At 47.6% G+C, this 16,472-nt stretch overlaps 1 protein-coding gene across 2 annotated transcripts in view; it reads right to left on the reverse strand.

Annotated features, from left to right (window-relative positions):
• LOC144734221 (F-box only protein 30-like) overlaps positions 1-16,472 on the reverse strand; it is a 30,630-nt gene that overhangs the window by 13,870 nt on the left and 288 nt on the right. The window contains exons 1-4 of one of the 2 annotated variants that reach the window (XM_078616339.1): positions 8,784-9,167; positions 6,229-6,403; positions 560-693; positions 27-150 (exon numbers count right to left, since the gene is read on the reverse strand). In XM_078616339.1, the coding sequence (XP_078472465.1) occupies positions 27-150; positions 560-693; positions 6,229-6,403; positions 8,784-8,818 (468 nt within the window). In that variant the 5' untranslated portion in view covers positions 8,819-9,167. Of the gene's footprint in view, positions 1-26; positions 151-559; positions 694-6,228; positions 6,404-8,783; positions 9,168-16,472 lie in introns of those variants that run through there. The other variant, XM_078616340.1, reaches the window with a different exon arrangement.

The raw sequence follows: 16,472 nt of genomic DNA on the forward strand, positions 1-16,472 counted from the left end.
GCGGTCACACTCTCAAACACGCTCACCTTGAGCGACTCAAGCAGCATGCGCTGGTCCCTCTGCGCCAGCGCCATGTCCAGCTGCTCCGTAGAGTCGCCGGACGTCGTCGCGCCCTGCGTCTCGTGTGGGCGCCGCTGGTTCTCTCCCACCCTGCACCGCGACAAATACAACCGCGCGTAAATATGCGCGCGCAAATGCCTGCGTTGCTTTTGCAGCGGCGCACGTTGGCGGCAGGGTCGAAGGAGCGGTGGAGCAGTGGAGCACAAAGGAGTAAAAGTTAAAACTAAAAATATAATCCATTCTCGAGTTGAATCGCGAACAAGAACCGTGACAATTCATGGCATCGCCAAGGAAGCGGGTGCTAATCACCACATGCCTAATCTCCGCTGACAATCAATCAAAACTGCCCCCTGTTCAGTTCTTGCGAATGATGGCAATACGTTCAGTAGCTAAATGGCAATGTCAGGGTCTGCTAACTGCGACGAGATGGCTCCAGGAGAGTGTTCGTGTTCCCAAAACCCTGCCCTTGTAAGGAAGACACACAAAAATGGAGCACTACCTGACGGGCCAGCGGTTCCACTCCATGGTGCAGCACACCACGCTGGCAGGGCACGAGCGCAGGTGCGAGCCCACGGAGCGACGCGCCAGGGTCAAGGGACAGCCGTAGGCCTTGTTGAGGCACGGCACGCGCTCCTGGCCAGGTTCACACACACATTTAATACACGCTTCAACACACACACACGCACATATTTTCGCGAATTTATACACGAAGACAAAGATCCCCCCCCCCCCCCCGTATAGCCTTAACAGACTGTTGGGGCAAGTGCTGTTAGCGAGCGGCGCGGCTGTTATAAATTTGCACATAAGCCACTTCGTTGAGCTATCATTTGTGGCCATGTCGCTTCTGAATAAGTAGCTAATAGCTCAGTGGGCGTTACCTGGTAAAATATTTTTTATTTCTTTTTTTTGTATATTTGTTCAAGTGATTTGTTTAGCTTTCCTATACTTTGCACTCCTATCGTGTTTACGTATTGTTGGTCGTTGTGACTTTCTGACCCGCACCCCTTACTGGTCGGGACATCTGTGAAAAAGAGCTTTCTAGCTCATCCGATTCCTCACAAGATAAATAAACATTATGATTGTTATCTCACGATCTGGAGAGATGCGGCATGTGTCTCTCACAAGCACTCGGCCTTCACCGTCGCTTAACGTTGCTCGGGCTGCCCTCCCTCGCGAGGAAACGCGATAACACCCGGCAGTCGTGCGCCGCATCACGTTTGCGAAATCATGCGAACCAGGCTCCATGTCACGTAAAGTCATCGCCGTGATTTGTAGCAGCCGATGGTTGTTTACAAACAGCACGGCGCGTGGTTTATGTAAGAGGCCGTGCGTGTTTTGTTCGGCTCCCTGTCGCTAATTTAAGGGCTTCACTTTAGTGACACTTCCAAGGAAGGTGCCCGAATTATCCACAAGTTTGGATATTTGTATCTGGTTGTTTTTTGCACGTGATCCGGAGGCATGGTGGATCACATTGTGCGTGTGCAAACGTGTAGGCAGCGGGAGATGTAGTGGTTGGCGCACTGCACTACGAACCCGGCGACCCAAGTACGATATCCACTCACAACCATCATTGGTGATGAATATCTTAACCGGTCCAGGGCCTCCCTTAAGTCGACTCAGCCTTCAATGAGTACCAGATGCGGTGTGTAACATCAGAACTGGGGAGAGAAAGGCGGTCGTGCGTGGTGCTGGCCACCCACCTCCTCGTGTGTCGTGCCATTTTTAATAGGTGCTCGCTAAGAGCTATAAAGGGGATCTTTGTACGCGTATAACTCTTTTGTCAATCCACTGCTGGATGAGAGCCTCCACACGATGTGCGAGTCATGTTGATTATTTGACCATGCTTCACCATGCTAAAACTTACTGTTTGGTGAAAGTGGTGAGCATAGTCGTGGGAGCATCATACAGTGCAACATTGGCAGTTTAAAACGCAGGAGGCTTTCGCAAGCAATACCATCCATAATAGAGGCTGTTGGGTTAGATTGCGGAAATATGAATGTGTAGGTAAACCAGCCATCACCCGACACAGCCAGTTAGTAAGTTTTGTCACGTGAAAAAAAAATGGCAATTCTTTGCGCATTTATATTTACGCGATCTAACCCAAAAACCTCTTACGGATAACATTGGGAGTGTTCTGCACTGCCCTCTGCTGCCCACAATGTAGCCCCGCCGAAAGCGTATAGCACCTGTGTTATGCATGTTCATCACCCATCCATGCTCCGTCCTGGCTAAATGCTTCTTCGATTGCAAGATCTGATATGTTCTGGTACATTCCGGGTGATTTGGAACATCTGTTGATCTGTGAATTCTTCAAACTTGCTCGGCTGATCGCGTGGCCAGTAGGTGGCAGCAGTGCGAGTTGGTTCGTGAATGCACCGACAACACTAAACTATTTTTTCTTTTATTTTACCAGGTAAGGCCCACTGAGCTATTATAGCTATTTTTCAGAAACGACCTGGCCACAAATAATAGCTTAGCAAGGTGGCTTATCATCACGTGGAAGTTTATAGCAGCTAAATACTCTAAACACATGATAATTCTAAATGTAAAGGGAAAAACCGGAGGACCCGGAGAAAAATCCACGGGACCACAGGGAAAACATGCCAACTCCAAATATACAGCGGGCATCACAGAGTCGGGATCGAACCCATGACCTCGTGTCTACCGGGCGAGGGAGTTAAGATCTCACGACCGTGGCACCCATATCAGGTTTACCCGCGCTTTATGCGGTAGATGCGTTCCTGTCGTCAAACTTGCTTCATTGCTTTACTTTTACTTTACATTTGTTGTTTGTGTAATTTTGGTGAAACCGGTCACTCTTGCAGCTGGGGGGTGGGTGAGGTATAAATAAGGACAGCAAAACAGCAAATGACTCTTGTAGAATTACATCGAGACCCACAGGCTAACACAGAGGCCTTACCCACACTTACAGACACACAGACGTACATAGATTCCCAATGACCTGACAGACTCACAGGAGCTATCGTTAGAATTACACTCGAGAAGAAACTTCTAAGACCTGTAAAGATGCCAATTATGTTAGAAAGACTTCCATACAAACCCACAAATTAACATACTCACAGGGTGACCTGTAGACATACAGAGACCCACAGACTAACACACACTCACTGAGTGACCTGTAGACATACAGAGACCCACAGACTCTCGTTGATAGCCAATCACCCAGAGGTAGATATAGAATCTCCCAAAGGTGGGGAAGGCAATCCTGAAATTTAAAGCTCATAAACTACATTTATAAAAAAAACTATATCAGTCGAATCCATCACTGCACAATGACCTTACTCAGACTTACATCGACAGACTTACAGACTTACATGGAGACCCATAGCCTTCACCTACACACAATTACATGGCTAACCGAATACTCACTGAAAGAGACACAGATGATGCACTACATATGAGCCTAATAGACTTGCACACAGACGGACACACATCCATACGACCTAAATTTAAGCGCAGGCGCAAGTCCACCGAGACCAGATTTTTTTTTTTTCAAGGGACACTTGCGTGCGTGCGTTACGGAACATGCGCGCTGCTTATTTGCGTACATGACTTTACAGTACCCGCGAAGGTTGTTCCACTGCGTGGAGGCACATGCCACGCGGAGGCGTTTCTACCGTGTTTGTAAATACTCTGCCGCCAACGCAGTCTCCTTGAGTCGTACCTCCGATTCACTTCGCAGCCCCCCTGTCAGCCTGGGGTGATGTACGCGTGTATGTATGTTGTTCTTGATAATTGTTTTTTTACCCTTCTATCTGGCAACAAAACTGACACCTTTTTACAAGGAGTCATGTTTGCATAGACCACAATACCTGCAGTCATAATGCAAACAAAAAACACAACTCTGATAATGTGCATTGTCCTTGAAGTTGATTGGTCCACACCCGAGACAGCTTTCCTTAGAGCCTAGTCTCACATGGGTTGGACCAGATGACGCCAACCCATGTGAGACTAGGCTCTAAGGAAAGCTGTCTCGGGTGTGGACCAATCAACTTCAAGGACTTGTTTGCATTATGACTACAGGTATTGTGGTCTATGCAAACATGACTCCTTGTAAAAAGGTGTCAGTTTTGTTGCCAGATAGAAGGGAAAAAAAACAATTATCATATTTTTAATGGCAAATGAGGTTCCAATGGTATGTTGTTCTTCTTTCGCACCGTACGTAGCCAACCGTGCTAATTGGAGGTGCGGGGGAAGCATAGCAAACTACGTTGATTTTAAATGTGGAGGGAAAGACCGGAGGACCCGGAGATAAACCCACGGGACCACTGCGAGAGAGAGAGTGACACGCAAACTCCAAATATACGGCTGTCAGGGTCTGGATCGAACCCACGAACTCCTGCATACCAGGCAAAGGAGTTAATATCTCGCCACCGTGGCGCCCCAATGTTAAAAACTTCCATGGCGTTCAATGTTAAAGGCTCCCATAGCATTCAATGTTAAAGGCTCCCATAGCATTCAATGTTAAAGGCTCCCATAGCATTCAATGTTAAAGACTCCCATAGCGTTCAATGTTAAAGGCTCCCATAGCATTCAATGTTAAAGGCTCCCATAGCATTCAATGTTAAAGGCTCCCATGGCATTCAATGTTAAAGGCTCCCATAGCATTCAATGTTAAAGGCTCCCATAGCATTCAATGTTAAAGGCTCCCATAGCATTCAATGTTAAAGGCTCCCATAGCATTCAATGTTAAAGACTCCCATAGCGTTCAATGTTAAAGGCTCCCATAGCATTCAATGTTAAAGGCTCCCATAGCATTCAATGTTAAAGGCTCCCATGGCATTCAATGTTAAAGGCTCCCATAGCATTCAATGTTAAAGGCTCCCATAGCATTCAATGTTAAAGGCTCCCATAGCATTCAATGTTAAAGGCTCCCATGGCATTCAATGTTAAAAGCTCCCATAGGATTCAATGTTAAGGCTCCCATAGCATTCAATGTTAAAGGCTCCCATGGCATTCAATGTTAAAGGCTCCCATGGCATTCAATGTTAAAGGCTCCCATGGCATTCAATGTTAAAGGCTCCCATGGCGCTCAATGTTAAATGCTCCCACAGCATTCAATGTTAAAGGCTCCCATGACATTCAATGTTAAAGGCTCCCATGGCGCTCAATGTTAAAGGCTCCCACAGCATTCAATGTTAAAGGCTCCCATGGCATTCAATGTTAAAGCCTCCCATGGCGCTCAATGTTAAAGGCAAAAAACTTGGCAGGATCCTCCCGATGACAAGTCATGCGACTGAGTGAGGTTTTCTTGGGTAAACAAGTGTAGTGATAATAGTAATTAGTCTAAAGAAGTGCATCTCAATCATGTTGGCATCACGCTCCCCTCCCCAATTAAAATCAGTGGTCGCCGTGCCCCCCCTCCTACCCCCCCCCCCACCAATGGGTCCCCAACGACACTTCAATCACTATTGCTGTGCAAAACACAGCGACACACACCATGGCATTGCTGTGCAAGAGAGATTGTGTGCAAGAGAGATTGGAGGGCATGAAAGCCTTCTGGTGAGGAGGGTCGCGAGCTGCGGCATGGATACCGAGCAGGAAAATTGTTATAATGCGCGCGGGGAACGTTGGCGCCACCTTACGGCGACAAATACGAATACACAACAAGAAACGAATGCCTTACGAACACACCTGTCAACCCCGTATCAGTGCCTACCTTATTACAGTCCAATTCAGAGCTTATTGGTCACCCCGTGCCCTTATAAAGCTCAGCGTTCATCTTACAAAGTCCCAACACAAGGGAGAAACACAAACAGACAACATGTTTTTCCCGTATAGAAACGGTTGTACACTGTATGGACCTGACAACTCAATTTCGCTGTACAAGAATACGGGTAAACTGTGTAGGTTGACAGGTATGCGAACACAAAACACACCGATACACCACAACATGCCATGAATGTCTTGCTCCCACTGCAATGATTAAGGATATGAACATGTGATTTGTAGCGCATTGTGGCGGTCTTGATAGGGAGCTGCCACACCAGAAAGGTTAAGAATGACATCACGATAACAGGAACAGGCCCGGTTATCGAGACTAACTATGGAGTGACAGCCAAAGGACGGAACACACCGGAAAGCGTGTCCAATCGACGAATCGTGTGCATGTTTGTGCGTGCGTGTGTGTGGGGGTCGGCCGGGTACCTGAGGGCACAGCAGCCGGTGCTCCTGGCTCTTGCAGGCATGGAAGATGGCGCCGCAGGAGGCTGGGCACGCCAGCAGCTCGCACGCGATGCCCGGCGCGGCTCGTGTCTTGCACCGGCGGCTGACGCACGCGGAGCAGTGCGCGTGCACGCCGCTCCCTTCCATCTCCGGCGTCCTGCCGACGGCACACAGGGTCTTTGAGCCGCTGAGCCGAAAATAAATGGTTTATCGGTACCACCCTGGGAATCAAATACTCGTGATCTTCTTCTTCGACTTGAGTTTTGCTATCAGAGGTCAATATCGTCAACGTCATTCAGCTGGTGAGGCCCATTGAGCTGGGCAGATCTTTTGCAAGGACGAACGCAGCCCAAGACCGCCGGCAGCGGCAGCAGTTTCAGGACATTTCAGGGAGGGATTGTGCAAATTAACGAGTGGCAAACGTTAACTTAAGTTAATTAAAGCGCAGAGGGATGATGAATGAGAACCACCACCACCGGCACTCAACCACTTGACTATCGGCCACTTCATCCAGTTAAATCGGATATCTCTGTCGACCGTGTTTCCGTCAGGAAGGGCAGTCCTTGACTATGCGGATGGGACGGTTGTTTGTTAGGCAGCTCCGCAGTCACGCGGAGTAGGGGTGGCCAAATGAACCAAGACGGTGTCAAATCATGGTGCCAAAATTTCCCTTTGCCACCACACCAGACATTAGACCTGGCCCAAAGCTATCTGGATGGCTGATGCCCAATACACACGTCTGGATGACATTGTAAAGACATTCTACCTCCAGGCCACAACATATGTATGACAGAAATGGCACCGTAGTAGTTGTTTATCGGAAGAATGTATTTACAGAAGGGTATCGTCGCATGAATAGTATTGTTTTAAGAGAAACATGAAACATCTACAGATTCTGAAAATATATAGGAAGTGTGTGTATGTAAATTGGACAGTATCCAGCGATAGATTGACAAAGGGCTGTCCAGTATGATTACAATTTAGTATCATCATCAACATCATTATTTCAAGTTCCTTGATTGAATGAAAAAAAGAGAGTAATGAACCCAGGAAGCTGACGATGCTGACCGTAATGGATCGGGTGCGGCGAACATTCCGTACACAGCTGGCAAAGCCTCATGCCTCGCTCATGCATAAGACGATGTTAATGAGGACATGTCTGCGGGGGTAACTTGACAAGACCACTGGAAGCCCCCAGGATGCCTTGGCAGTCGCTCTCATCTCTCTTGCTCAAGCGGTTTCCGCCCCTCGACCCAACTGTAAGTGACCCCATCAACCCCCGCTTCTGAAGCATACTTGTTTTTACTGCCAGCTAGGTTTTCATGCCCGCGCTGTATAGCTATCCTCTGTTTTCTGGTTGTGCCGCGTGTCGTTCGGCACGCCCTCCGATGTATGTTGAACTTTTTCGCACCGTACGTCAGAGGTCGCAATCGGGTACCCGATACCCGTACCCTACCCAATACCCGTTTGCAACCCTGGTGCGGCCGGGTATGGGTACCGGCACATGACTCACCCCAACCAATGAGTGAGAAGGCCGTGAGTCACTGGTGAGTAACCGTCTGTCACTCATGTCCCAACGTCTTGTCTCTTCTCACAATTCAAGTTCCTAGAATCAACCCACCCACGCCTGCAACATGGCTTCATCCCAGAAGTCGCAATCGGGTACCCGATACCCGTACCCTACCCGATACCCGGCAACCCGTACTCGGCCGGATACGGGTACCCGTTTGCGACCCTGGTGCGGCCGGGTACGGGTAAGGAATCAAAACCCGTTTGCGACCTCTGCCGTATGTGGCCAACGGCACTCATCGAAGGTGCAGGAGAGAGTGATCTTTTAACCTTCAGTTCTGAAGAAGCTTCCCAGCAAGCGGACTGAAACGACGAACATCATGCTGAACTTCATACGGCACAACAAGATAACAGTTCCGTATTCCTCCATGTCCCGCACGCCAGTCACCGTGACCCGCCATGCCGACCCTTTCCATGTGTACAGATCTTGTTCGTTACTATTAAATCGTTACTCGCTCCGCACACCTCGTATTTGGTAAGCCCCACCAACGCGGATAGCAGAGTACCGATTTCAAATTAAGACAGAGATCTTGTGTGTATTCCCGCGTGACGCAGATTGTGCCACTTAATTAATTTGATTCAAATTAAGATCGAGGATCTAAAAGTGTATCAGACACCCATGTTGGACATGTTTACCGATCATTAACACTGATCCCGAGTTTGCTGACTTAAACTATTTCTGCTGGATAACATTGGTCTGGAAGTCCCACAAGGTCATGCACTATACGTGTTTTATTTTCACGGCGAGATACTGACATATGTGGAGGAAGAACACGGATTTTAGTTTTTATACACCCTATTTTCTACGGCACACAGACTCTCAACAAACACGTTTAACATCTATTGTCACGGAATTCGAACGGAACTTTAAACAACGCAGTCAAGAACAGTGCCACGGTGGTGGAGATTGGCGTTAAACAGCCGATCGCAACGAACAGGACAAACCGAGTGGCATTCGTATCACCCACCTGGCATTGAAGTCGCAACGCAGTTCGATCAACATTTTCTCAACAGCTCTGTCGCGATGCGTACATGGACTTCAAAACGATTGCGAGATCAAGTACACAAACGCGTCTGTCCTGGGGTTATCGCTTACAGTGGCGCAATAAAACCCATCTCGTTAAAACAACAAAAGTGGAAATGAATACAATATCTGTAAAACTAACAAACTCAAAACTTCACGAGGGCACCGTTCTCCTCTTGCCCAGACATGCCCATTCTGCTGACCGCTCGCTCTCCTTGCGCTTGTACCCTTTAACGGAAGGCAGTCCCATCTGCGTGGCACGCCAGCCACACGCCCTATCGTGTTACAGACCCCTTCTCCTTCCACCCCCTCCTCCCTCAACATCGGCCTCTGCTTCCAAACAACCTCGTGTCGGTGACCCCCCCCCTCCGCCGGCCGACGACGGTGGTGGCGGTGGTTGGTGGCAGACGGCTGCACGGGATGGTCAGCTGAGAGGAGGCCACGTGTGCTGTGTCCGATAACACGGCAAAGCGGTTGCAGCAGCGCAGTCACGCGTCGCACTAAGTGTGTCGCGTGGGTCAACGTGGGGAAAACAGGGCCACACGGCAACATCTGCTGTTTACCGGCGCCAGTGACAACACCACCACCACCACCGCTGGGTTCTTGCACAATCATAAAACACGGGACGTCGTCGGAAATGTCACGTGCAAGGTTGTGTTGAAAAACAAAACGAATGAACGGGGTGATCGGATGACTCCCGAGGTCAAAACCGCAGAGCCGGCGCCGCTGAGAGCCTGAGTTTGAATCCAAGTTTTGGCAACCTGTGATTAAACTGGGTTCGCATGTGTAGCAAGTTGATGCTTTTAGCCGAGTCACCAATGACTTCACAATAATCTCTGTCATATTTCCCCTAATTTGGCACTAACTCCAGCTCTGAAAATAAACAATCCTAGTTTGACCGCCATGCGCCAAACATCTGTATAACAGTATGCATGGGAAAGTAGGGCGTCTCCTCTTGTGGAAAATAGGAAACTCGAAAGTAGTTCTATGAAGTATTTAAGCGAGGGCCATTCTCGAACAAGGAGCGATGCTTTGTTATCTGCGTGACACAAACAGCACAATTAGGATAAAAGTGGGGGGGGGGAAGACAAAAGTATATTAAAAGGTTGGGGGGGGGGCAGACCGGTTCACTTATCGAACTCAGGTCTCTGATTAATAGGACGACCACGTCCTAACCACTGCTCCCCCGTGAGTTAAGACTTGTGTCCCACAATAAATCAGACCCTGGGATTTGAAATAAATCAACGCCTGTGCCTCAGAACGGAATGTCTCGCGGTCAAATATCCATGGCAACAGAGGAAAACACAGCAGCTCGTACAACCGTGCATGGCCGTTACCAGAGGTGGGACAAAGTCATTGTTATGCAAGTCCAAGTCGAGTCGCAAGTCATCAAATTCATGACTCGAGTCTGACTCGAGTCCAAGTCACATGACTCGAGTCCACATCTCATAGGTGGGACAAAGTCATTGTTATGCAAGTCCAAGTCGAGTCGCAAGTCATCAAATTCATGACTCGAGTCTGACTCGAGTCCAAGTCACATGACTCGAGTCCACATCTCATAGGTGGGACAAAGTCATTGTTATGCAAGTCCAAGTCGAGTCGCAAGTCATCAAATTCATGACTCGAGTCTGACTCGAGTCCAAGTCACATGACTCGAGTCCACATCTCATACGTGGGACAAAGTCATTGTTATGCAAGTCCAAGTCGAGTCGCAAGTCATCAAATTCATGACTCGAGTCTGACTCGAGTCCAAGTCACATGACTCGAGTCCACATCTCATAGGTGGGACAAAGTCATTGTTATGCAAGTCCAAGTCGAGTCGCAAGTCATCAAATTCATGACTCGAGTCTGACTCGAGTCCAAGTCACATGACTCGAGTCCACATCTCATAGGTGGGACAAAGTCATTGTTATGCAAGTCCAAGTCGAGTCGCAAGTCATCAAATTCATGACTCGAGTCTGACTCGAGTCCAAGTCACATGACTCGAGTCCACATCTCATAGGTGGGACAAAGTCATTGTTATGCAAGTCCAAGTCGAGTCGCAAGTCATCAAATTCATGACTCGAGTCTGACTCGAGTCCAAGTCACATGACTCGAGTCCACATCTCATAGGTGGGACAAAGTCATTGTTATGCAAGTCCAAGTCGAGTCGCAAGTCATCAAATTCATGACTCGAGTCTGACTCGAGTCCAAGTCACATGACTCGAGTCCACATCTCATAGGTGGGACAAAGTCATTGTTATGCAAGTCCAAGTCGAGTCGCAAGTCATCAAATTCATGACTCGAGTCTGACTCGAGTCCAAGTCACATGACTCGAGTCCACATCTCATAGGTGGGACAAAGTCATTGTTATGCAAGTCCAAGTCGAGTCGCAAGTCATCAAATTCATGACTCGAGTCTGACTCGAGTCCAAGTCACATGACTCGAGTCCACATCTCATAGGTGGGACAAAGTCATTGTTATGCAAGTCCAAGTCGAGTCGCAAGTCATCAAATTCATGACTCGAGTCTGACTCGAGTCCAAGTCACATGACTCGAGTCCACATCTCATAGGTGGGACAAAGTCATTGTTATGCAAGTCCAAGTCGAGTCGCAAGTCATCAAATTCATGACTCGAGTCTGACTCGAGTCCAAGTCACATGACTCGAGTCCACATCTCATAGGTGGGACAAAGTCATTGTTATGCAAGTCCAAGTCGAGTCGCAAGTCATCAAATTCATGACTCGAGTCTGACTCGAGTCCAAGTCACATGACTCGAGTCCACACCTCTGGCCGTTACTGTACCCAAAAAAGGTGTATTAATAAACGCACGTCTTGTTATTTTTCCAGTTTGCTACTACGAAGCGTAGGAGGAGGTGATTTTTTGAATGCAGCCCAGAACACGACTTGGGGATCAATTTCTTAACAGCCCCCCGCATCGACGAAGCGGCAATCAGACGAAAACCAACACCGTGTGCCGTCTCTCAGACCACTCGCCCCCCTCGTGTTTTGTCCTGGCAGCCACCAGATCTTGACCAAAGCCTTGCTGGAGCAAACCATTGGTCTCGATGTGACTGCACGTATGTCAAAGCGCTGTAGAAATATATTTCAAAAGCCTATATTGCTCTAAGATATATTTTTTGGATCTAATCGTGCCAGACTGTTGTGTTCAATTGTGTATAGTATGCTCATTTTTTTGTTTTGTATATTTACGCTTGACTTGTTACGTTGTTATTGTTGTTTTTAAACTTTGTTGTTTGTGCTTAGTCCGGATTTAACCTAAAGAGAGTTTAGTCTCAATGGGCTCTTGTGACTATCATAGTTATTTTCATCAGCCATTGTCTTTCCATCGCTAGATGAAGGCCTTTCCATGCCATCACCATCCTCAAGGTGGTTACCCTTTCAGGCACATTCATAATGATGGCGATGATGATGATGATGGAGAAGGGGGGCCATTGGCATGAAGATCAATTTTCTCCACATTTCTACAGGATAATTTTAACAGGAATGAGTGAGTGCATAAATTCACAGGGCAGAAGTGACAGGAAATTGCTGCCCATCAGGAATAATCTTTTACTGAAAAGCATAGCTGGCACAGGCGTCTGTGGTTGTGCTGTTGAAACTCTCCCACGTGTTTTAGGGTAGCATTGCGTGTTGTTGGAAAGTGACGTCTTCAGAAATTGACTTTAAATGACATGCGGCACAACCGTCAAGATCACATCAGGGAGCTCTGGCATAGCTGAACGTTTTGGAAAGCTGATCATGGAATGAAATGTTTTTTTTTTAAGTTTACTTGAGATAAACACAGCGCCTCTCTTCACTAACAGTACAGTAGATAAACAGAGGAAACTTGAGATGTGTAAATTTTAAAAAATTAAGTAAAACTAAGGCACCTCAGCATAACAAAGGCGTTGTCTTGGATTTGACACAACCATATGAAAACAATATGCAAGCCCAAGGATTTATGAGTCCAGGATAATCAAACCTGGCTTTCTGTCAGGTGTTGTTTGCAAGTGCCTTATTACAAAGTGCTGTATAAACACATTCCTGCGGAAGGAGCTGGTAGGAACGTTGGGTTGCTCGATCAATGGCCAGGGTCAACGGCGGCGTGGTGTATTCCGCAAATATGCCCGACTGAGGGCGGGCACAAGCCGGCGTGAGTAGGTTAAACGTTGAGTTTTATAACGGCACCACAGGGTGACCAGCCCCTCCCCACCCAGCTCCACCCCTCCCACCCCCCACCCAGCCCCTCCCTCCAGAACTCAGCCCCTCCCCACCCCGCCCCTCCCCTCTCCACCCAGCCCCACCCCTCCCATTTTTTGATGCACGACGGACAGACACAATAATCCCCTGTGAGCTGATGTAACCAGGAGGTTCCTACCAGTATGATTCAACCAACTGCGGAAATAGGAAAGCAGAAATAATAATTTCAACTTCATATTACTGTAGTGCATTTCAATGTGTGCAGACACTTGCCTGTATTGTTTTTTTAAGATGCACTCATGCTTTGTAAATGTACGTTTTACAGGGAGACAATTAATGTTTTTATTTGATTTACCATTGAACGGAGCTAATACTGGTCACAGAACACACCGAAGCCAAGTATGCCACGCTGTGATGCAAATTTTACGATTCACGAGCAAATGACACGCCGTCAAGTTAGCTTAGGTGCGTTATTGCAGAATCCTATTCATGTCACTCTGTTAAAGCATTTTAATACGTCAAAGCCGAGGTGTTTCTAGAGCGCTGTGACAGTGCCTGGCCGTGTTTTACGCAACACAGCCAAGGTAACCCGGGGGGGGGGGGGGGTCAGTAGCATTAAATCAGTGCCGATTAAAGCAGAGTCCTCCACTTAGCGTGTTTTTACGCAACTGGCCACACAGGTCTGTAACAGAGTTGCCAACATCAAACTTCAATGAATTGTCACGAACCAGGATTGCGATCCGATTCAATTGCATTGCTGTTGTTGTTGTTACATTGCAGTGAATGTAGAGCTGGTTTCAACGGGTCATTGATTGTGCCCATTTACGTGCGACAGCGCGGAAACGCAGCATAGGGCACATTTCATTGACGAGAAGTGAGAAGAGCTGTGCGAATTTGGGATTGCGTCTTCCGCCAAAGGCGACGACTGCGTCAAACAGTCGGACAGGCGATGTTGTTGTCTCGTGAGCAACGCCACTCCGGTCTTTAAACGTTCACCTCGCTGCGAATGGAAGAGCGCTGTTAAAGGCTTCCTATGGGAAGTTCTTGAGCGGCTGCAGCTGAACTCGAATCCTGAATTAACTGACGTCTATGGCAGGTTCTAGATTTGAAGCTTTCGTGACTGCAAGGATTCATATTATTAGGTTTTGTCACGTAGGTAAAAAAATAAAATGAATAAAAGTAAACAATCAACAATGGAACAATCAACATTCGAAGCCTGTGTATTCTAAGTATCAAATGTTTTAAGGTCAATCAGCCGATAAGCCTTCAGTACCAATGTCACACGCACTGCGCTATAAACCCTGTACACCGAGTTTGCTAGTGGGTCACGGCTAATGTTTGTATGTTAAACTTCTTTCGCACCGTATGTAGTAGCCAACCGTGCTAATCGGGGTGGGAAGTGATATTTGACCCGATCCTGAGCCACTCCTTCAAGCCACAATAACAAGCGTCGTGAAGCCGATGTCTTATAATCCCCATGACCGATAGGACGCGAGGAGAGCTTCATACGCCATTGGAATTCTTCATCTTCGTATGGCTGGGGCAGGGGTCTGCAACCTTTAAGACATAAAGAGCCACTTGGACCCGTTTCCGAAGGAAAAAATAAACTGGGAGCCGCAAAACCATTGCAACATTTAAAACAAATATAACACTGCATATATTGTTTCTTACCTTATTGCTATATACAGGATCGTGCAGTCAGCTGTCAATCTGAATAAAAAAAGGACTTTTTCACTTAACAATGTAAAATATATTTTTGCAAATTAATAGCTAAATTACCTGGTTAATGGGATTTTTGCTCCTGAACCTCAGTGCACAGTGTCTGCACATCAGGGCTGTAAGACGTCACCTTCATTTTCACACAGGCTTGCAAGCTGTCATCTGTGAGGCGTGATCGATGTTTGTTTTTAATATAGTTCATGTTGGAGAAGACCTGCTCACATACATATGTGGAGCCGAAGATCGACAGGACTCCAAATGCATACTTTTTCATGTTTATATAAGTGTTGGGGATGGCATTCCATGTTTCGAATACAAGTTTGTCCTGTTTGGGAAGGTTTTCAATATCACTCCATTTATGATTCTGAGCCAGAATGGCCTTCTGACGGGCAACATCCTCAAGAGTAGCGGTCAAGCATTTGAACTTGGACACCCATATATCTTTGTCGGCTATATCGGCCAGTTCCATCTCAAGATCAGGTTGACTTACACCTGCAAATGCAGTCATATTCAATAGGGATGGATCGATCGCCAGGGGAGTGACAGGGAAGGATAATGTCGTTTTTTCCTCTCTGAACTCACAGAATCGTTTCCCAAACGAACTTTGCATTGTGGTGATTGCAGACTTGAAATATTCCAAATTTATCGTATCATGACTTTGTTTGAACTCTCTCAAAGAGGGAAAGTGAGACAGTGTACCTCTCTGTAAATCTTTGACAAACACTGTCAACTTGCGCTCGAATGCCAAAACCTCCTCCAGCATGTGCAGGGCTGTGCCTCCTTTCCCCTGAAGGGTTGTATTTAGCGTGTTTAGATGTGCTGTCATGTCTACCATAAAATGTAATTTTTCCAGCCACTCTGGCTGTTCCAGCTCAGCAAAGGTGAGCTCTTTGCTGCCCAGGAAGGTTTTTACTTCTTCCAAACATGTGACAAAGCAACGGCAACGTTATTGCCTGTCACCGGGCGGGCAGTGTGGAGCGGAGCGGCGACCTGTCAGCAGCGGCAACGCCAGAGCAGGTGTCACAGTGCACCTCCTCCCCTCGCTAGCATCCGCCCCGGAGCCGCGGTCAAGGTTCAAAAGAGCCGCATGCGGCTCCGGAGCCGCAGGTTGCCGACCCCTGGGCTGGGGGAAGAAGTTAAAGTTTGACGTCGATGTCAGCGATCCATTCAAGGACTTCTCCTGTGAGGCGGAGTGCGAGTGGCCGCGATGCCCACCGGGGAATTGATCTCTCAAGTTTCATTTATTAGGTACAGCCCTGTGAACCATGCGGCTCTTGAGTCGGTTGCAACCGCAACAAACAAAATATGAACGGAGAACATCTTAAAGCGACGACGCGCAACATAAACATCCTGAACAAACCAGCAAATCTTCCAAAATAAAACAACCGCTGAGTACAAAAATCTCAGGGGCAAGGAGTTCGGGTTCGTGGGACGATCGCCTTGGGTGGTGGCCACGGTCACAATTTCTGCCTCCTTGTTAAGGGGCCGCATCTTGCCTGGCCCCGTCCTCAAGCGGTTGAATGACAACCACTGTAATGACAAAGGGCTGGCGATAGATACATTGTTATTATTTAGGACAATGGGTGAACTGTGAATTCAACTACTTCTGTCCACATAAATGCCCGTGTATCACCAGACGTCGCCTACCCGCAATGTTGTACAATCACTGCTTGATTTGACAAGAGATTTAGGTTTAACACGGGACGGAGGATGCACATCGTTCAGCCCGGCCG

Source organism: Lampetra planeri, chromosome 50 (assembly GCF_965212315.1).
Source record: "Lampetra planeri chromosome 50, kcLamPlan1.2.h2, whole genome shotgun sequence".
Classification (NCBI taxonomy): Eukaryota; Metazoa; Chordata; class Hyperoartia; order Petromyzontiformes; family Petromyzontidae; genus Lampetra; species Lampetra planeri.